This window comes from Oikopleura dioica, chromosome PAR (genome assembly GCF_907165135.1).
Source record: "Oikopleura dioica chromosome PAR, OKI2018_I68_1.0, whole genome shotgun sequence".
NCBI classification, from domain to species: domain Eukaryota; kingdom Metazoa; phylum Chordata; class Appendicularia; order Copelata; family Oikopleuridae; genus Oikopleura; species Oikopleura dioica.
Window position 1 is genome coordinate 11,168,939 of NC_137293.1, and position 20,243 is coordinate 11,189,181.

The 20,243-nt window shown below is 42.6% G+C and overlaps 9 protein-coding genes and 1 long non-coding RNA gene across 10 annotated transcripts; 2 read left to right on the forward strand and 8 right to left on the reverse strand.

The window, feature by feature from the left end:
- Nucleotides 1–4: 4 nt before the first annotated feature.
- On the reverse strand, nt 5–1,030 carry LOC145702670 (putative ubiquitin-conjugating enzyme E2 7). The gene is made up of 4 exons (XM_081779925.1): nt 907–1,030; nt 789–862; nt 530–729; nt 5–486 (listed from the first exon to the last, which is right to left on the reverse strand). Exons 1-4 carry the CDS (start codon nt 987–989, stop codon nt 337–339), a joined length of 507 nt encoding a protein of 168 aa, XP_081636051.1. The 5' UTR covers nt 990–1,030; the 3' UTR covers nt 5–336.
- LOC145702667 (uncharacterized) lies at nt 993–1,784 on the reverse strand. The gene is made up of 3 exons (XM_081779923.1): nt 1,603–1,784; nt 1,316–1,557; nt 993–1,273 (listed from the first exon to the last, which is right to left on the reverse strand). The coding sequence occupies exons 1-3, from the start codon at nt 1,782–1,784 to the stop codon at nt 1,110–1,112; spliced, it is 588 nt and encodes a 195-aa protein (XP_081636049.1). The 3' UTR covers nt 993–1,109.
- An 84-nt stretch (nt 1,785–1,868) lies between these two features.
- On the reverse strand, nt 1,869–2,979 carry LOC145702665 (uncharacterized). The gene is made up of 6 exons (XM_081779921.1): nt 2,858–2,979; nt 2,658–2,815; nt 2,489–2,613; nt 2,384–2,433; nt 2,140–2,282; nt 1,869–2,091 (listed from the first exon to the last, which is right to left on the reverse strand). Exons 1-6 carry the CDS (start codon nt 2,935–2,937, stop codon nt 2,024–2,026), a joined length of 624 nt encoding a protein of 207 aa, XP_081636047.1. The 5' UTR covers nt 2,938–2,979; the 3' UTR covers nt 1,869–2,023.
- On the reverse strand, nt 2,979–4,852 carry LOC145702658 (protein Fe65 homolog). The gene is made up of 6 exons (XM_081779910.1): nt 4,201–4,852; nt 4,062–4,155; nt 3,850–4,017; nt 3,551–3,809; nt 3,446–3,506; nt 2,979–3,395 (listed from the first exon to the last, which is right to left on the reverse strand). The coding sequence occupies exons 1-6, from the start codon at nt 4,811–4,813 to the stop codon at nt 3,262–3,264; spliced, it is 1,329 nt and encodes a 442-aa protein (XP_081636036.1). The 5' UTR covers nt 4,814–4,852; the 3' UTR covers nt 2,979–3,261.
- A 21-nt stretch (nt 4,853–4,873) lies between these two features.
- Nucleotides 4,874–5,988, reverse strand: LOC145702663 (partner of Y14 and mago-like). The gene is made up of 6 exons (XM_081779919.1): nt 5,843–5,988; nt 5,638–5,794; nt 5,522–5,593; nt 5,379–5,468; nt 5,145–5,332; nt 4,874–5,100 (listed from the first exon to the last, which is right to left on the reverse strand). Exons 1-6 carry the CDS (start codon nt 5,942–5,944, stop codon nt 5,005–5,007), a joined length of 705 nt encoding a protein of 234 aa, XP_081636045.1. The 5' UTR covers nt 5,945–5,988; the 3' UTR covers nt 4,874–5,004.
- A 7-nt stretch (nt 5,989–5,995) lies between these two features.
- Nucleotides 5,996–9,701, reverse strand: LOC145701810 (TBC1 domain family member 31-like). Its single transcript, XM_081779026.1, has 8 exons — nt 9,507–9,701; nt 9,149–9,467; nt 7,955–9,107; nt 7,061–7,552; nt 6,836–7,022; nt 6,534–6,794; nt 6,313–6,495; nt 5,996–6,269 (listed from the first exon to the last, which is right to left on the reverse strand). The coding sequence occupies exons 3-8, from the start codon at nt 8,933–8,935 to the stop codon at nt 6,124–6,126; spliced, it is 2,250 nt and encodes a 749-aa protein (XP_081635152.1). The 5' UTR covers nt 8,936–9,107; nt 9,149–9,467; nt 9,507–9,701; the 3' UTR covers nt 5,996–6,123.
- A 643-nt stretch (nt 9,702–10,344) lies between these two features.
- LOC145702669 (uncharacterized) lies at nt 10,345–12,623 on the reverse strand. The gene is made up of 3 exons (XM_081779924.1): nt 12,407–12,623; nt 12,146–12,365; nt 10,345–10,535 (listed from the first exon to the last, which is right to left on the reverse strand). Exons 1-3 carry the CDS (start codon nt 12,619–12,621, stop codon nt 10,434–10,436), a joined length of 537 nt encoding a protein of 178 aa, XP_081636050.1. The 5' UTR covers nt 12,622–12,623; the 3' UTR covers nt 10,345–10,433.
- On the forward strand, nt 10,642–11,486 carry LOC145705321 (uncharacterized). Its single transcript, XM_081782778.1, has 2 exons — nt 10,642–10,821; nt 10,863–11,486. Exons 1-2 carry the CDS (start codon nt 10,657–10,659, stop codon nt 11,484–11,486), a joined length of 789 nt encoding a protein of 262 aa, XP_081638904.1. The 5' UTR covers nt 10,642–10,656.
- On the forward strand, nt 11,553–12,111 carry LOC145704844 (uncharacterized). Its single transcript, XR_014134505.1, has 3 exons — nt 11,553–11,827; nt 11,868–11,985; nt 12,033–12,111. It is a non-coding gene; the product is annotated as an uncharacterized LOC145704844 (long non-coding RNA).
- A 52-nt stretch (nt 12,624–12,675) lies between the features above and the next one.
- Nucleotides 12,676–20,233, reverse strand: LOC145705083 (uncharacterized). Its single transcript, XM_081782539.1, has 12 exons — nt 20,140–20,233; nt 19,897–19,977; nt 19,729–19,855; nt 19,449–19,684; nt 15,382–19,402; nt 14,952–15,338; nt 14,232–14,904; nt 13,899–14,188; nt 13,749–13,853; nt 13,418–13,705; nt 13,282–13,374; nt 12,676–13,240 (listed from the first exon to the last, which is right to left on the reverse strand). The coding sequence occupies exons 2-12, from the start codon at nt 19,959–19,961 to the stop codon at nt 12,983–12,985; spliced, it is 6,543 nt and encodes a 2,180-aa protein (XP_081638665.1). The 5' UTR covers nt 19,962–19,977; nt 20,140–20,233; the 3' UTR covers nt 12,676–12,982.
- Nucleotides 20,234–20,243: the final 10 nt, after the last annotated feature.

Here is a 20,243-nt window from a genome sequence, read left to right on the forward strand (position 1 = left end):
AACATGCTTGTCCGGAGTTGTTTATTTCTAGTTGAACTTTCTAGTTGGTAGTTTCAGGCTTGAAAAAGAGATAAAATTAATTAAAGTAATGCCAAGATTGATTTGAGCAGTTTCGTGAAAGCACATGTAGTAGGTGAGTAAGTTACTCTTCCGGAGGGGATGATTTTTAGATTGATCCCTTTCTGCAAACACCAGGTTCGAAAACGGTTTGTACGAAATATACAAGCAGGGGAGTAGTCAGCCTGGGAGTGAGTGGTTTTGGAGTAGTCTAGCAGATCAGAAATATCTTAAAACATAAACGGTATCTGAATGCAAATGAGTGTGACTGAAAGAGTGTCAGAGCTCTTCTTGACTACGGCGGACGGTTTGTGCCACCCGCTTGGTGAATTCCTTCTTTGACTCGCGCCACATCTTGGCAGCGTCGATGTTGGCTGGGGACTCGTCGTTGGGATCAGCAAGCATCGAAATGACGGAGATCAGGATTGTCTAAAAAATTCTCATAGACTGTACCAAGGCGTATTTACTGTACCTCAACAGTATGGATGGGTAGCCATCTCTCGCTCGCTTTTTCATAGCCGTATTTATCATCTCCAGGATCGTGAAGGATCGAAATGCAGACGTCCCCGTTGCTGTGGACGTTCGGGTGCCACATTTTTGAAATGAAGGTAAGCTTCGGCGGCTTCATTGGGTAGTCTTTTGGGAATGTGAGTCGAGCTTTGAAATATCCACCTAAAATCGTTTTGAATCTATATTTGCCAGGGACCCTGGTCCAGGGTTGAATAAGAAACCTTCATAGGCTGTCTCAGGAGGTCCAATAATGATCACTTCCCAACGAAAGATATCATCGCCAATCAACCCCGCGCTAATTATGCAAATTATATACAAAAATTCTAATTGAATGAGCACCTAAATCCATCATTAGCAGTCTTTTGCAAGTCGGCCAACTGTCGAGCTAACAAAAGCTTCGCCCGGTTCTGATCATCGCCCATGATCACCAACTGGCTGAATGATGTGTTCAAAGGAAAATGCTGGTTGTATAAAAATAATTTCTTTATAAAAATATGGCAGTGGATGAGTTAGCAAGAAGACAAACGAGGTATTCTTTTATTTCAATAGTTGTGAAGCGACGTTTTTGAACGGAGAGGATCGACGGGACGGTAAGGTGAAGGATTTAATTGTTCAGACATGCGACGCTTTTGCTGGAATTTGCGCATTTCTATTGTTTGAAGATCGTGGCAGAGAAGAAATGGATCATGAGACAGTCTGCGAGCCACTAGAAATGTTTTCTAAAATTTTTAATAAATGGAGCTTGTGCCTGATGTTGAATTTCGAGTGAGCTTTGGCGATTCTTTGATATTTGTGACGGCTATTTCGATGGAGCTAATGATCGAGTTTGAGCGATTGCTACGCTGTCCAGGGCGACCAGAATGCGAGGAGCGCGAGGAGATCGTCCTCGTTGCTGCTTTTAATTCTGTACCATCTGTTGTTGTCGCATCGTCGTGATGCTCGCCACTATCCAGCTCTACATCGTAGGTGAGATCATCCGCGCACCAGAAGCTGAAAAAATTATTTCTTCTTTGACGAATGAAAAGAAAATCTTACCTGCACCACTTTTGAAAGTAACTTCGAGTTGAAGGTTGATTCCCATCAATTTCCGTACTATGAAGATCCTGTTCTTCGCGCAGCCGACTGATTTTATGCTTGAAAATGCAGAATATCAAACAAAGAACGAAACAAAACAAGATCCCTGCTACCGCCAAGATACAACTGATTTTAGTGCTCATTCAAAATTTGCATAGTTCGATTTCTAAAACACAAATTTTGAAACAACTTAATTTCATAGTTTTTTAGAATTGAATAGAAACAGTAAGATATGAGGTAAAAACTCAAAATACTCTTGTCTTGAAATTGGTTTTTCAGTGAACTCGGCTATTGAAAGGAACATGGCGAATTAAAGTTTTTTGAAAGACACATTTTTTGAATATTTTAACGAGTTATTTTTTGTTGATTTCGCTTTTTGGAACTATCGAACAGTGTACCGAACGGTGTCTGGGTAAGTGTCTTGCTCGTCTTCGGACTCTTCTTCTACTCCTTAATCGTTTGTTGATTTTGTTTTAATTCCGCGCTCTCTTTACTTACGAGAAGGACCTGGATTTGAATCAGTGTTAGAAGAAGTGCTCGGTTTTGAAATTTCTCGAGTGAGGTTTGCTCGAGTGGACGTCCAGAATGAATTCCATGAGTCGGTGATTATTGAAGTCCATGAATTTATTTGGTTGATCGACCTAATTCATCATTTAAATTCATGAACGTCAGGGAGGAACAAAAAGAGGCATATTGATGAGTTTATTCGGTTTCGCTTTCCGGAAACTAACTGCAAGGATACCTGTAAGGAGGAGGAGGTGACTCGGAGTGAACATTCAGCTGCGGGTCATACTATGAATAGCAGCAAGGTAAAACACGAGAACGGGGAAAGTTCTTTTTGTGGTACCTTGGGAAGCTTACAGTAGCCCAGCTGGTCTTTGTCGCCATCAACTGGAGGGCCGGGATAGGCGTTTGTTGCTACGTAAATTGTTCCACGTGCAGCTGCAGAAGGTTGTGATTGAACAGCAAGGTCTAAAATCAATCATTGTAGGTTCAAACGTTGTTTATTGTTCTACCTCGATGATGCTGATAGGCGCAAAAGCAAGAGAATCCAATAATGAGCACCCAGATGCACCAGAACCACCACAGGTCAATGTAATTTAGGCAACAGCCATCACCATTTGGACAGCAGTACTGATTCGATCCGCAGCTAGTTTGGCCGCCATCATGTTTTCTAAATCGATTTAGAACGCTCGTTGATGAGAAAATCACATACCGGCAGAATTTCACAAGCTCTCCAGTGGCGTCGGTGAAGTTTTTTACAAGTGTGGTATTAAATGCGGACAATGTAGGCATTTTATCATTTCTCAACGCAGTAATTTAGAATAAGCTATCGATCGAGGTTAGAAATGAACTGATATTGAAGAGTTTCAGGAATTTAGATGGTAGTCAACGAGCAAGTATAAATTAAAAAAGGAGTCATGTACAATCAATCTCGTAAATCAGGAGTGTAAGGCGGGTTTTCAGTCGGTAATATGCAGATAGGTAAACGTTCTGTTACTTTAGCTTTTGTTATATCATATTAAGCTAAAGCAAATGGATTTTCTAAGTGTTAAGTGTTTTGAAGACTTCTAGCTCTAGTAAGGTCGTAAGGTCTTTTTTTAGAAAGTTCGGCGAGGATCAACTCTTTTTAATCAGCGACAACAGGCTGCGCCATCTTGAAATGGGCTTTTCGGGACACGATAAAACTGGCATATCATTTACACTTTTACGCGACGGAGTTAAGTCCACAATTTTGGAAAGCATCGCGCTATCTAAAATAAAAAGGTAAGTACTTGAGTATTATGCAAAGATAATGGTGAACCTTTCCGTGCGCTGTTCTTATCGATGATTTTCTTTGCCTCTATCGCTTTTTGGTACCGAAGCTTAAAATATTTACATTTAAGAGCTGGTCTACTAGTATGCTTACAATTATATTTTCTTGGAGGATACTTGACACTCGACAAGCGTTTGGTTGAATTTTGAGTACGTAACAGGAAGCAACCGGGCCCAAAATCGAAACGATTCCGATAAAGCGCGGATCCACGCCGAGAGCGAAGAAGGAGACGTATCGCAGTCGGCATTGAATTACTTCGAGGCCATTGTGTCGCGAGATTTCAAGCGAGCTGGGCGTGATTGTGCACGTCGCTCGGACCTGATCCGCTGAGTTTTGCAGCGAGTAGATTATCCTAAAATTTCTTATTCTTCAATTCAATTTTATTTTCATACTTGTGGACTTCTCTGACATCGCTTTTAAGCGAGTTATCTATCGCAGAATACCCACAAAAAGCACACTCTATGACAAAGTTATTCTCTGCCGACTTCTCATCTACCAAAGACGTCATCGACACTGCTTTCGACAATGATAAGTTGTTGATTGCCGCATTCAGTTGATCGCTTTAATAAAAATAAAAGGGACAGACTTATAGGCGTCGTCTCACCAGAAATCGAGAAGTCTGGTAGAGTCTTCGTCGCTGAAAATTTGGCATTCGTAATCTTTTGAAATCGAGTTTTTGTAGACAATGCACAAGTGGTCTAAAAGGATATTTACTAATCCCGTGTGAGTGTTTCAATTCTTACCCGCCAAAACGCTCCACACTTTTAAATTTCTCCTCGGAATGGTCAAACAAGTCAAGCCTTCCATAGAAATGCGCAGGTTCTCTTCGTAAAGGCCAAGTCTTACAGGTTTGCCATCTACTGATCCATCTGTTTGTCCAGTTACTTTATCAAGGGAAGCTTCAAGGACTTTCTTTGCATCTTCTCGAAGCTTCGCCTTTGTCACCGGAACCCAGCCGAGAGAATGACAATCGAGCTTTTCCAAACAGTCATCTTCTTTATCATTCAGTTCTTCGTCAATTTTCGCGGATTTGGCGAGCTCAGCTAGTTGCGCGGCTGCTTCTTGGAACTCCTTCATGAATGTAGAACCGGAATCGTCGAACGGCGAATCGAGGTCATCTGTTTCATCAGCTGTAGTGGATCCGGCGGAGCTTGAGGAGCAGAAAGAGGCAGGAGATTTGAAGGAAAAGACCTTGTCGCTTGATTGAGGGAAATCGGTTGAGATGGAGCGCGAAGGAAGGCGAGATTGAATCGCCCAAGGACTGACGATTGGCGAATAGGATTGACATCGTTTTGCAAGTGCATCCTGCTCGTCGGAGACGTTCACCCGTGGCTGCCACGGCGATTTCGAACTCATATCATTTTTTTGGAATTCTGAAAAGGGGTTCAAAGTTTAGGAATATTAAGCTTCAGCTTTCTCTGTGCACCTATAATTGTTTAATATTTTTTTAAATTGTAAGTTGATTAAATGCAATTGGGCAAGTTGCGATGTGCTTTTGAACTCATGTGACAGTGAAAAGTGACTCGACTAATTGGATTACACTGTAATCAGGCTTCTTCGTGGTGGCCCAATTCGGCCAATTCGGCTAGAATCGCCTCTTTTCGGGCTATTTTGTTGATCTGGTCTGGGTCCAATGTTTCTCCCTGAAAACATAAAAACCTGGGGTCAAAGTTGTTTTACTCCTTACCGCGTCGCGGCGCTTTTCAAGACCTTCAATCTGCCGCAGCACTTTAGTCCTCTTTTTAATCTGCTTTTGCTTCTCCTCGACTGACAGCTCGGCCAGAGAACTATCAGGTGCAGAAGCGTTGACAGTCTTTTTACTGTCACCACTGTCCTCGCTCTTGATTTTTGCCGCATTGAGGCCAGCAATAACAGCTTAATTTATAACATTCAAGGCGTCTTAAATTAGAATTCGGCTTACACGAAATATCTTCAATGACAGCATCTTCTGGGTTTATATCATTCTGTTTTCTCGCTTTTGCTGCCTTCCGTTTCGCATTTTTCTTAGCAGCTGTAAAGAAAATTACGTTAAATAGAAAACTATCTAAAGAAAAAAGGACTTACACTTTGATAACTCAGGCGCTTTCATAGGATCATTCTTAGGATCGTACGCGGAAAAATTGGACTCAGATGCTCCTTCAAGAGAAAATCTAATACAAAATGTCTGGTAGACTGGGTACCTCTGGAGGGCTCCCGCCTCAAGGAAGAGGAGCCAACAACATATTGCGTTCTTTGTCTATATTCTCGCTCTGCTTTACAGACGAACTTGCCAATATCTTCTGGCGGAACATAACCCTCTTTTACTTTTTTCGCTGGGCGCCAGGACCCATCGGGTCTCTGAAAAAAAAACGAGATAGATTCTTTAATTCGTTGAACTTCGCAAACCTGTGTAGCAGGAATAAAAGCAGAGCCTGAGACATTATCTCTCACAATTCCCGACGCCTTAGCGTGTAACATCGCATTATTTCTCGACTCATCCCGGGACATACTCTTACTTCTGAAAAAGCCTTTTTCGCACCTCGTAGCAACACACTCAACTTCAAAAATAAAAAAGTCTCCTAATAAGAAAATCAAATATCAGTAAAAGCAAAAAACACAGAGGGGAGGGAATGTGAGTGAAGAATACAAAAGAGCGTAAAAAGGGTTGCTTTCAAGAGTTTTTGCTTTTATGATGCAAACGAGGCTAGTAAAATTTTACGCGCGCGACTGGCGTCTTCTACGCCTTTGGATAGTTCAGCCGACTCTGCGCGGCTACGGGTGAAGTCAAGCCGCGAAACATCTCCGTTTTCTTTGATGCCGATTGCAGTACCGCCTTGAAAGTGTTTTATAAATTTGGCAACCTTAGAGAAAAGTACCTAAAAGAACGGATCTCTCCAAATGATAGCTTCTATCTTTCGCCATTTCGATCTCTCGCTTTCGTATTTTGTCTGTCTCGCGCTTACGGTAGTCAACAACAAATTTCGGATATTGATTGAGCACTGGATAGTGCCCAACAGTGAGAGGTTCAAGTTTCTTGACTAGCCGACGTAGATCCAAATCTAACAATTAAAAGTCAAGCCCTTTTAATTCATCTCACTTTTTGACGTGCTTTTCATCAGTTTCTTAGCGTTGCCGACAATCTGACTCGCTTGGATAGAATTTCTGTGGTGGAAGAAAAATTGAAAGTCTTCAAGCGACTTCATGGAGAGAAGAGGACCACGGGCGGAGATGACGTATCCCGCGACACAGTAAAGGAAGAAGCTCGGGTGGTTGAAGATGATGTTGTCGAAGAGCGCCAGCCAATCGTTTTTGGGCAACACTTCCGAAAACAAGGTGTACATTAGTGGCCAAGCATAGACTGAAAGAAACGATCAATGGTTATAAGCAGCGCAAATTAACCTTGAGAAGTAATTTCGTGAGCTGTCAGATGGCGAATTAGTCGCGGATCGGCTTCGGCAATAACATTTTCAATGGCCGCTAGAATCGGGATGGGCGGATTCGGATAGAAGGAAAACCAGTCCCGGCAGTAATTGAAAAGTACTGTAGCTACGATTTCGAAGCAGTGAAGTCCAGAGTTTTGAAAGAGCTAAAATTTTTCACAAAATCCTTCAAAAAGTTATTTACCTTGACAAATGGAAACACAAGGACTGGGACATAATCCAGCTCAAGAAAGATCGAGTTCCAGTGCCCAATACAATTCAAGCACTTGTCCATTGCTCTTGCGATTCTGTTGGATTTGATCGGGTACTTCTGGTCAAAGTCCTTCATCGCCGGGTGTTGACCTCTTGAGAGAAGGCTCTCATATGCGGAGTTATTTCCTGGTATTCTGAGGAGCTTTCGCCAGATGAGGAATCTGTACGCAGTTGGGAACTCTCCGAAACCATTGAGTACAGCTCTGAGTTTATCCTTGTCAAGGTCTTCTGCAGCAAGCTCTGGGTTTGTATTGATTCGGCCCGTGGAGATTTGTGCTTTAGGCAAATGCTTCATTCCTTTTCGAGAAGCATTTGAGATAGTTTCCGTCTTCAAATCGCTTTCCAATGGGCATATCTCCGCCTTGAGTGTTGGTAAATGAAATATTTCAAAGGTGCCATTGTCTTTGCACCAGGGCTGGATATTTTGAAATCAGCAAAAATTTCAAATCAATTTTTGTGTGAAATTTCATTTCTATCTCAAAATTTTGCACCATCTCAACAAATCTCAAATTTCAGTATTATTGCAACTCCCTCGTCATAATTTTTTCCATTCTTGAGATTGCTGAGATCTCGAGATCTCAAATCTCAAAATTTTGCAAACCGCGCGAGGGCCGCGGACAAACGTCGCGGGCTTAGAGCAAGACTTGTGATTGGTTCAGATGGACCTGAAATGCTTGAGATCTCAGAATTTCAAATTTCATTTCATTGCAACGCGCGTATCCAACTCACGCAGTTTTCTGAGATAATTGAGATCTCAGCATTTCAAATATCATTTTTTTGCAAAATCGAAAATTGAGATTTCAGACAGAAAATTTTCTGAGATTGCATTTTTGAAATGGATGAGATGATGATTCATGTTTTTTTCGGGGTTTGAGATTTTTGTTGATTTCAAAATATCCAGCCCTGCTTTGCACAAAGAGAACCATTCGCCTCCAGTTGACATCTTGAAACATGGCTCGTTTGCTGGATTCAACGTTGTTTCAATATTGCACTCTGTGACATTCATTAGTTTGACTTGATTGTCGCAAAGGACGAATAAATGCTCGGGCATTCCATGGACAACAGCCAGATCTTTCACTTGTCGAATGCCCGAAATTTGCATAATGGAGATGATCTTTCGAGCTTTGAGACAGAAGACGTGTATGAACTCGCCTTTCCCAGCAGAGTAGATCTTCTGAGCCTCTTTTGAGTACACAACCTTATTGATTCGGAAACGGACGTCTTTGGGCGTTGTCATTTGAAACTGGCATGTGGTGCCTTTCCAGACAAAAAGGGATGAATCAGCAAAGGCAGTAAGCGAAGTAAGATCGGAGTCAAGGAATCTGATGTCAACCATAGGGCAGTCTGGCTTGACAGCTAGCGTTCGCAAGTGCTCAAAGGTCGATAAGTTCCACATTTGTGCTTTCTCGCTGGAAATCGTGATTGCATGTGTTCCATCTGGAGAGACGCGAATCTGGTTGACAACTGACTCGTGGCCGCCCATGATCGAGACAAGCTCGCCCTTCGTATTCATACATTTTACTTGACTGTCGGTCAGCCCGACTAGAAACTCATCCCGTCGTTTCAGCGCGAATTCGATCGAGCAAGGGCTAGGTTTCAGCGTTGTTATCACCTTCCAGCGGTTCGTTTTGACGTTCAAATGGAGGATATCTCCCCTGCTATCCGAGACGAGACATTCACTTCCCGAGCTGTTCCATGAACAGTGAAGGAATGTTCGCCCGCTGAGAACTGTCACAAGACCATTTTTATTTAGGGGATTCCAAGCGCCGGCCCAAAGAGCCCCGCAGCTCGCTTTTGCATCGATCATCTAAAAATTCCAAGCTTTTGAGATTTTTACGAAAATAGCATTTATTTGGAATGGAACAGAATATTTAACCCTTGATAAAGGTGGGTACAGTTTTTGATGGCGCATCGAGGAGCATGTAAGCAATTCGAATATCCTCATGTGACTTTGCGTTGTTTGAATATTCTAGCGCAACCTAAATACATTTGTCACTATTGTCTTCCTTTTAATGAGTACTTTTTTTAGTTCCCGCTCAGCAAGCAACAAAATATTCTCCGACTCAAGTTGAAAGTTTTTCCCTCCGCTTGACCCAGAGCTTGGACCACTATCAGAAGTTTGGCATTGGCTCAGCTTCGCTCTGATATGTTCCAAAAGCTTTGCTGCCCAGGCCTTTACTTCGTTCTTTGCTCTAGGAGTCTTTGCTGCTTTGAATGCGCAGGCGATTTCGTCGATAAGTTTTCTGCAATGGTCGATCTCGTGTTTCAGAGCTAGCGGCGTAAGATTCATTTCACTTCCAGTTTTTTCTGAGAACTCTGATGCGAATTGCTGCCGACCTCTTATCTTATATTAATAAAAAGTCGAGTTACTGAAATACCTTGATACAGGAGGAACTTCAATTATATGATCTGTAGCATGTCTCTGTAATCGACCAAGTTTATCATGAATGCTTGGCGGGAGTTCTGGCTCCACTTCTTCTGTCTGAGATATAAGCGAGTCAACTTGTGCTATAATCTGAAATCGACTGCTTCGTTCTGCCTCTAAAGCCGATAAAAGATTCTCTAGCATTCTAAAAAAGTTAACTGAATCTTTGATTTATAAATGCGCTCTCCATGACAAATAAATATTCCAAAAGAACGAAATCACTCTCACAAAAATAACTTGGTACAGTAAGGGAATGAGGTAGAAGTTGATAATTTGAACTTGGGTCCAAATCGACCAGTTTTTTTGCAAGATGTTAAAATAATCGTCGTTTACGCGCTTTTTTAGCGCGTCCATAGAATGCCCTTGAAGAAGCTCGTTAAATGTAAGGAAGTTAATCAAAAGACAAGGGATGACAACTAGTTGGTCGATCGCGACCTTTTTCACCAAATTCCACCCAGCACCAGGAAAAGCCTTCAATTTTGAATTTATAGATATCAGCTCAAAAATTTTACCTTAGCAGCGTAGCCAAACCAGTAATAACCAACAGGGACCCAAACTGTCATGGAGAACAAACCCATCCGACAAGATCGAACCCAATCGTAATCGCCAAAAACATCCTTCTTTTCAACTGCCAACTGGCAAATTACATCTCCACTGGAGGTCAGTAAAGTGCCAGTAATTAGCTGGGTTCTAAGGGGGTTAGCAGATAATTTCTTGTGATACCATTTCACCCCTTGACCCAATAAACGAAAAACCATCTGAATTGTCCGTTGCTTTCTTTTTAATTTTGAATTAATTTATTGAAGAATCAAAGTTGCCATAGTCTACGGCATATTCGGAACTGTATGAACATGAATTAAAAGAAATGTTTCACAGAAAATTATCGGTGACTGAGGTAATTAACAATGATCGCCCAGAAGAAACCAACAATGCGGACGTAAATAACGCGCCAGGAGAGAGGAATGATGAAGAAATTGGCGATCTAAAGAGAGTTTATTACACGTTGCACAAAATCCCTCTGAGTAAAAGAGTGACCGAGCTCCCGGTCCGGAGCACCGGTCGGCGCTCCCATAACAAATCATTTTCAATAAAAATCGGACAAAATGAAAATTCCGGCTTTTCTTTTTCTGCAATTGAATGATGCGTTATCCCCAGAGACAAAATTCCTATTCCACCTTGATTTTGCACCTAGACATTACGCTGAAAGATTGACAGAAATGCACACAGTAATAAATGTCGTGGAAAAGTTGAGAAAAGAAACGGGTCAGGTAAGTTTTGAAGCCAAAAACTCGATATCTAAAAAGAATAGGACTGGGTATTCGTCGGGACTCAACTTCAATTTGTTAATCTCAATCGACTCCCTGATGGGACAGTGCCGCTACAGGAGCTACTGGATACAGAACATATGGAAGCGAATCTTCCCTTTCTTACTTGGGAAAGTTTCTTAGAATACATCGGCAACGAACGAGGACTTCATAAAGATGATCGACCTACGATTGTTTTTGATCAAATAATCGAGCTGCAAAAAGACTCGAAAACAGGAGAGATCCTTTTGAGCGAAGAGAATGAAGACGAGTTTATCACTCACAGTGCTTCCATTGCGAATTGCTACATGGAACCGAAAAGGTCGAAATCAGGAAGAGTCAAAAAAGACTTTTGGGACATTCCCGGGCTAACAGCTAAGAACTACACCTGTGTTGATGTTATTGGAAGTATAGGAACCGTTGTGAAAATTCTTGGCGGGCTTGATGATAGAATTGTTGTGCTGAGCAGCCAGAATTGTGAGGACTGTATTAATGACATTTACAGTGATGAAGGAGAGGAAGAATATCTGAGTTATGATGACTTTTGGAACACGTGGAAATATATAAACTTTGCTCAAAGGATTCGGATTGAAGTCAAGTTTTATTTTCAGAATAGTAAATATATATAAATTATATATATATAATATATATATAAATTATAAGTTATGAACTAATGTTTCATCAGAATAAAAGGCATCGCGAAATAGCAGAGCAAGAACTCGAAAACCGAATGGGTAACGATGCTAATTATGTCGGTTTGATTTGGTATTCACACTGGTCGGAACATAACCAGAAGTACGTGGAAGATATTCGTGAAAAACTGGGGAAAAGACCATTCTATTACAGAGCTTGCTCCAAGACAGGCACGATCTCAAGCAATGGAAAGAGAAGCTTGATGGAAATTACTGGAGCACAAGTATTTGTGACAAGGAGCCCCTTGTCTTCAAAAGCCACGACGTTCAAATTAGAGGTTGTTCGAATTGTTATTTTGTTCTCTCATAGTTTCATAGATATTCAAATGATGCAGAAAGCAACGGATTTCTTTGGACTATACAATGATCGATTCACTGAAATTGTTTTTATCAAGCGAGCACTTGCTGGAGTCCCAGAAGAACGAAATTTCAAATAGTAAGCAACCGCTGCCAATCAAGAAGAAACTTTATTAATCAATTTAGCTCCTGCTTGAGTTTCAAATGCGAAAGCGGATTTTACCAAGATGGGGAATTCCCAAGGCCCAAAATGATAAAAGATGAGCTGTAATAAAATCAAAACAAAATTTGACTATTACCTGAACTGGGATCCACAACTTCCAGCAGCTAGTAACAGTATTCCAGTACTCGTTTTCAAATCGCCTCGCGTAGCCTTCATAACCATTTCCTTGCAGAAACTCGTTGAGGAAAAAGTATATATTGATCAGGATTGGGGCTAGCAGGAACTGATCAAGTACAACTTTTATCGAGACGTATTTGAGGGAGACAGCAGGCCAAATTTTGTCGAGAAAAATATATCTAAAAAGTAAATACAATCCATTTTCGTTCTTAATATTTACTTGTAGAAACTAATGGGCGTCCATAGCACAGCATTGAATAGTAGCATCCTCGCTGTTCTGGCATAATCATGTTCACTCTTCTTTTGAACATGATGTTGGGTTAAATAGTCGCTTGCTAATGTGACAACGCTTCCAAATATCAAATTTGTCCGTAACGGATGACTTTTGAGCTGACCGCTGAATTTCAACCGGATTGAGTTCAGAAATCGAATCATTGAAATCTTAATTGGCCATAAAGACTTCTACGCGTCGGTGGAACTGTTTTAATCTTGTAAATTAGCATCAGAAAAACATAAAAATCATGTCAATACAACGATGAGTAAACAGGCATATTTTCCAAATTTACTCAAGAGAGAAAGGTCCGGTTATTGAACTTGGTTTATTCGGTTTTCCGGCAGTGAATCCAAAAAATAGTTTCGTAAAGAATTTGGAATGTGAATGAGTGTAAAATTTTGAGGGGTGAATATGTGGATTGTTTAGTGATTAAGTTTCATTAATTAAAGGCAGTCGAAAAAATATTGGAATGGGTGAAAGTGAAAATGGGTTCGATGTGAAATGTGATATGTACAGAGATGATCACTGCTGCTTGCAGTTCTCATCTTCTTCTTTTTTCGATGAAGCGCGAGATCGTGAGGCTCGTGTGTTGCGCGCAGGAGACTCATCTTCAAGCTTCATTTTAACGACCTTCTTCTCTTCTTTGCACTGCGTCTTTGGAGCTTCTGGCGCATTTTGTGTAGTGCCACCAATCAATGCCTGAGTCGACAAGGGAGGCCGAGGAGGAGCAGCGGCGGACTTGAGCGAAGCGACTTGCTTCTGAAGTTCCTCGGCTTTTTTCTGAAAAGAAAGTTTATTTTAAATTATGAAGGAAGCCGTACCTTTTCTTCGTTGAAAAGTTTATAATATTTTTGAAGCTTTTCACGCATCAGTTTCCATTCTTCCTCACTCTTGGTCATTTTTTGAGTCTCGAGCTAGAAAAAAAGCTAAAAAAGGGAGGACATTATCTGTTTATACCATGTTCTTGTACTGATTCTTTCGCTTTTCCATCTCCACTAGCGTCCTTTTGAGCTCGTCCTTGTCCTTTCGCAGGCGTTGAATGACTTCATCAGACGCTTCCGAGCTCTTTGCAAGTCGAACTTCGCGATTTAGCCTTTCGACGTCGTTTTCGAACTTGCGAACGACGCTTTCGAGCTCAATAACTTTGTCCGTCTTCTCAGATAGGAGATTCTGGTTCTTTTTGAACTCTTGCTCGAGCATTTGAGCGATGTTCTCTTTCGTCGCGAGTTTTCTCTTGAGTCCATCCTGAAAAACGAAGTCAATTGAAGTCAAGGAAGAGTCAACAAACCTGCTCGGACTCAATTTTCTCATACTCGCACTTGAGCTTGCGGAAGTTGAGATCTTTGTCTTCAATTTCGTCGCGCACCGACTCAACCTCTTTCTTGAACGCCATCTAAAGATAAATTTAATTAAGAAGAAAATGGCGCTGTTATCTTACCAAGGTGTCTTCCAGATTCTTTATCTGTCTGTCTTTGCGCAAGATCTCTTCTGGATCGACTTCACGCTGCTTCTCCTCCAACGAGCGCTTGGCATTTTGAAGCTCTTTGACCTCATTTTCCAAGAGTGCGATCTTCTCATTTTTCTCAAAGATTTGCGTGTCGAGCTCACCAAATTTTCGTTGAAGAATTTCGACTTGCTTTTCAAACACGCCAGAATCCTTTTCAGATTGGGCCAAAGAAGCTTCCGTCGCAGCGAGCTTGTTTTCGATCGTTTTTCGCTTCTCAACTTCTACAAAAGGGTTTAAAATTGATTCGATAATTCCTTTTTAGACCTTGCTCGTTGAACTCGCACGCTTGCTCGAGGCGCTTTCTGAGATGCTCATTCTCGATCTTCGTCTTTTCGTTTCCAGTACTGGACTCTTGAAGAACTTCGTACTTGACCTTGACTGCTTCCAGTTCGTCGATCGTCTTGAACAGTGTTGCGCGTTCCTCATTCAGCTCAGAGACTTGGATTTTGAATTCTGTCAGCTGAGCATTCTTCTCTTCCAACTCTTTGTTGAGGCTTTCTTTCAGCGGCTCATCTTTTTCGCGGGCCGAAGTCAATTCTTCGATCTTTTCTTGGAAGCTCTTGAACTGCATCGCACTCTGCAGGAGCATCTCTTCCTGATGAGCTTTCTCTTCTTTCAGGGCCTTGTTTTCTTCGTAGAGCTCTTTATTCTTTTCGAATAGCTCTTGGCAGGATATATTTGCCTCTCCAAGTTCTTTACGGATCACATCGAGCATGTCCAATTTCGAAGCACTTGATTTCGCGTCTTCTGAAGTCTCGTTGATCTTTGCCATCAGCTCATTTATCCTTTCTTCCTTCAGGAGGAGGTCGTTCTCGAAGGCCTTGGATTGACTCTGGACAGCTAGAAGCTCATTCGCTTTTTGATCAAGTTGATCTCGGATCGTTGCCATCTCATCCTTCAATTTCGTGCTTTCTTGCGCGAATTCTTGAATAGTCGCCTAGGGATATGAATTTACAATTATCCGCAAAGAATAGTTAAATTTACCTCATATTTTTTGCACTCTTCACCGGAAGCAGTGATCTGCTTCTCGATCTCATTTTTGAGGTCAGCAACTTGGGCATCGAGATCAGCAAGGCTCGACGATTTGGACTTTAGTTCTGCCTCAAGCTCTTGAACTCTTGCGTTGCTTATGGTTGCAGCCTGTGAGCCACTGGCTTCAGCTTCCATCAGCTTTGAAACTGTCAAAGACAGATCACTTTGAAGCGCCTCAATCTTTACTTGAGTTTCCTGGAGCATCGCCTGATGAGCAGAAGAAATTTCGTTCAATTTTGAGGCCAGCTCGTCTCGTTCAGCCGTAACTGATTGGAGCTTTTCATTCAAGGTTTTCAGCTCGGATTTGAGCGAGTCTATCTCGGCGGAGTCATCTGGAATCTAAAATTTTCATTAAGATTTTTATTTGAAATTTTTCTCCCACCGCTGATGTGTTCATCGAGCATGAGAAAACTTCTGGCCGGGGAAGGGAAGTTATCGTCATCGTTTCGGTGACCATGGCAGACTCTGGCTCCTGGACTGATGTGTTCATTGCAGCATCCATCATCGCGCTCTTCTCGACAACAGAGGTGTTCATCTGGCCGTCGACTTTTTCAGGCTCAGAAATTGAAGTATTCATGCCTCCTTCGACAGTTTCAGTTGCAAATGATGTGTTGATCGAAGCATCATTGAGTTCTTTCTTGGTAGCGAGGATTTCTGTCTCAAGCTTCGTGACAAGAGCTCGGCTGTTTTCAAGCTCAACTTGAAGATGCTCGACTTGCCCTTTGGATGCGCTGATCTCGCCTTCAAGTTCGCTGATTCGGTCACAGATGATGGCTCTTTCATTTTGGAACTCGCGAGCACTCTCCTCAAGTTTTCTAATCTTTTCATCTCGGTCATCTTCTTGAGGTTCAGCTTGATGACCAAAATCAATTGAGTTCTTTCTGGAGGGTCCATTGGAGTCTGCATCGGCGATACCGAGCATGGACATTTCAGTTCTGCTTAATGCTGGCGTGGGCTCTTCTTTCATGCTGATTTCAACCGCGCTTGATCCGGACACATCAATTACATCGCAGATTCCCATGTCTGATAATCGTGGCTTTTTGAATGATGAAGTGCTTTCCTCCTTGATCTTCATAATCTCCAAATTGAGATTTTGGATAAGCTCATCTTTCATACGAATCTTTTCCTGCAGATCTGCAACCTGAGCGGCGAATGAAGCTTTCTCCTCCGCGTAAGTTGACTCAAGTGCTTCTTTAGCTTTAGTGAGCGAGGAGAGTTCTTGGTGGATGAAGTCGTGATCGGACTGGAGTTTCTTGAGCTCTTCAGTCTTCATGTTTATGTCAGAAATAGAATCTTCATGTCGCGACTTGATGTTATTAATCGCATCAGACAAGAGTTCTGTCTTTGCTTTAGCGTCGGCCATCGCAAATTCAAGCTCTTTCTCGAGCTCACCAACTTTAGTAGAAAGCTGAACCTTATCACCAACAGCCAGCACGTGATCAGACTGAAGTTGATTCAGAGCTTCAACCTTCGATGTAAGATCAGCTCTTGAAGAAGCTAACTCATTCTCGAGGGCATCGAGTTTTGAAGCCAACTCATTTTTACTGGCAAGAACTGCAGTGTGTTCAGTCTGAAGCTCGTTGAACGTCTTCGCATTCGCATCAGTCACATCGAAAAGTTGCTTCTCCTGAGTATCAATTCGAGAAAGAAGTTCATTTTTCTCAGCAACTATTGCGACGTAATCAGCTTGAAGTTTCTGGAGCTCTTCCGTTTTTGCATTTTTATCGGCGATGGCAGCCGCAAGTTCAGATTCGAACCCGATTACTTTCGCAGCGAGTTCCTCTGATCGAACTACTTGTAGGTTAAGCGATTCGATCTTCTCTTGGAGTGGAGCTGTGAACCCTTCAGCGTTAGCACGCGCTTCCGAAAGTTGTACGTTGAGATCTCGCACTTGCTCTTGAAGGAAGATCATTTCTGGCGAATCGGGCATATCTTGATCAATTGTAGTGCCACAAGAGTTAACTTGCACCGTCGCTTGAATTGTAGCGTCGGTGCTTGCCTTCTCGGTCTGGCTTACATTTTCACAAGTCGTCTTCACTCGCACAGTATCGCGGAAAACAGAGAGTTCAGCAGTTAGCTCCTCGATACGTCGCTTGTTCTTATCTTTCTCCATTTCGAGTGAGTATTCAAGTTCAGCATTGACTTGAGCGAAATGTTGGTTTTCTTTTGCACTGGTCTCCGCTGATTTGAGTTTCTCATTTGACTCGCTCAGATTTGACTCAAGCACCGAAATCTTGCATTCAAGTTCGTGGAAGTCCGCCTCAGTTCGTTTGAGATGCGCTTCGTTGATTGAGCTTATATCCGTTAAACTCGACAAGTTCTCCAGCTGCGATTTTAGGAGAGAGTTTTCTTTTCGCAAAGATTCGTTCTCAGCATCAACGCTTTTTCTGGCCTCATTTTCCAAATTGAAGAATTCCTTCATCTCCTCAATTTCTTTTTTCGCCGCGATTTCGCTCGACTCTGGCTCAGTAGATTTGACTTCTGGAATCTCTTTCAAGCTTGCATTTTCTTCTTGGAGAATTTTGATTTGTTCTTGAAGCTTCTCATTCTCCTGGATTTGCTTGTCAAGATCAGCGAGAATGTCTTCGTTGATTGCAAATGCTTGAGTAAGCTGAGTGCTATCCCCAGGCTTGATAGGCGACTTCGAAGGAGTCGGCAGCTCTTGATCTTTGATCTTGCGTTCATTTAGCTGGGTTTTCAGATCTTCATTCTGAGAAGAAAGAATCTCCCTCTCTCTAGCTTCTTTTTGCAACGATTCTGCCAAATCTCGAAGATGTTCTTTCAAATTGGCGACCTCATCGATAGTGGAAGTGTTGAGGGAATGGCTTCTTTGCGACTCAAGATCTTTGATCTGTTCGTTTAGCAGTCGGATCTCGTTGCTTTTCAGATCAAGTTGTTCCTCCAGAGTGTTGACGAACTTCGCTTTCTCCTGCAATTGAACATGAAGACTCTTGATCTGACCGATAAATTGATCAGGACTTTGAGCATCGCCCCACAACTGAAGTTTTTCATCGAGTTTAGCCGATTTCACTGCAAATTCCTCCTCCATCGTCGCCATCTTCTCTTTCAGCAAGATATTCTCTGCTTCCAGATCTTGCATTAATTTCGTCGCGTCAAAAGAAGTGCTCTGCTTCACTTCTTCGAGTGCAGCTAGCTTCCTCCGCAAGTCTTGATTTTCATGTTTCAGCTCCGCTATGTCATTCTCATTTTTCGGCTCCTCTGGAACAGGCTCCATTTTTTGAGACTCTAACGTTTTAATCTTCTCTAACGCCTCTGCATAGCTTTTTTCAAGCTGATCATACTGCGCCATGCTCACTCTCGAAACCTGGATCTCCTCGGACAGACCTTCTGCTGAGCTTCTCATTTTCTTTTGAACTTGAATATTTCGCTTATTTGGCGATAATTCAGAGAGTGTTCGTTTCTTGCCCGGGTTGAGCTGTTTGATCTTCGCCATTTCTTCCTCCTCGTCGAGTTTATCAAGGAAATCAGAAGCGGGAACGAAGTCATTTTCGTCGTTGACAATGGTCATTGAAGACGGAGGCCGTTGAATAGCGTCGTTTGATTGCCGCTTGAAGACTGTTGCTGGTTTCTGATTGGGATGCCAGGTCATTCGCCGTGCAGGCATCTTCGGCTGCTCTTGTGGTGCGAGATTGGAATTGATGATCATCTTTTGAAGGACTTCTATTCGCCGCCGCATCTCTTCCTCGTTGCCGCTGTCAACTTTCGTCTCGTTCTCAACAGCTTCAGTTGGGTAAGCCTTCATGCGTTCACACTCTGCGCGGAGTCGCTTGATTTCCTTCTCCTGCTTCGAGATGATCGTGTCTTTGCTAATGACCTGGTTGATCTTAACCGAGTTCTTGATCATCTTTGCGCTAGCGGAGAAGTTGAGCGAACTCTTCGTTTCTTGACCTGAAGCTTGAGTCAAGGTGCAGATTATTGCTGTCCGTGCGTTTCCACCAAGAGCCGGAGACAGGATTCGTGTGAGCACGGAATCACGGTAGGAGACATGAGATGAGTTGGTGGTCAGCTCGTTGATGACTCGCCCAAGCATGAAGAGCGACTTGTTGATGTGGCATCCTTCTTTCAAAGTCTGTCCACTAGCACCAGTCTGCGCCGCTCGCTCTGAACCCGCGAGATCTACGAGATTCAGTTGCGAGATCGTGATGTCGTTGGGCGCGTCTTTTAGGCGCGATTCGATTCGCAACCGAAAAAGCGCGTGCGATCGCGATGAATGCTCGTTCATGTTGGTCGCCGCTGTTGATCTTGATTTGTCGCCCTGATCGAGAAAGCCGAGTATCTGATCTTTTGAGGCTACCAAAGGTTTGTTGATGCCATCAACAACAACAGTTCCGTCGGGATTCTCAACGACAAACGGCTTTTTCGAAGACACGGTCTCCTTCGTGCTGAAAAAGCGAATAATTCAATCGGAAGTTTTATATTTTAGCTTACCTGAGCAAGTCACGGATCTGTTCATTGTAAATCTCAATGTACTCCATCTGCATCATGAACTCGCGCTCGTGGCAGTGAGAGATCGAGTCGCAAATCTCCATCACTGCGAGTGGAATGACGCCGAGTTCGCCGTGGTAGCCGCGCATAGTGAACGTCTTTCCAGAACCAGTCTGGCCATAGGCAAAGACCGTCCCATTGTAGCCCTCCAAGGCTTTCTTTACGATAGGCTGGACGACCTAAAGAAAGCATAACTACTTTAGAGAATTTTTCATGTTCTCACCTTATCGTAGACGCATTTGTTTGTGGACTTTGTGTCGAAGACGTTGTCGAATCCCCAAACTTTGTCATTCTCGTTGAGAATGACTTGGTTCTCCGACCAGGTCCAGTTGTAGGCCCGGCCTTCCTCACTAAGGTAAGTTATAGAAATGTTTTCTCTGGTCGTACTTACTTTATAGTTTGCTCTCTCTTAACTAGCGGTCGCCATCGGACGGAGACGATCACGTTCTCTGCCATTTTGAGGGATCGCTGTCTGAATAAAAATTTGAAATTTAGACAAGCTATTACGAGAAAAGATAGTTCTAGAGATTGCCTTGAGTCTTTATAGCGTCTAAATTAGAGGCATGTTCGCGGGACAAGTTTACTAGTCTAAGACATAATCTCTTCATAATTTTAATATCTCTATATTAAAACGCTTTAGAGGCCAAAACGCTGGACTGGCAGAGTTACAGCGATGGCAGCAAGCGTGGTCCTCTTTCGAGCCGACCGTTTGGGCGCTGTCCAATCTGAACAAAATAT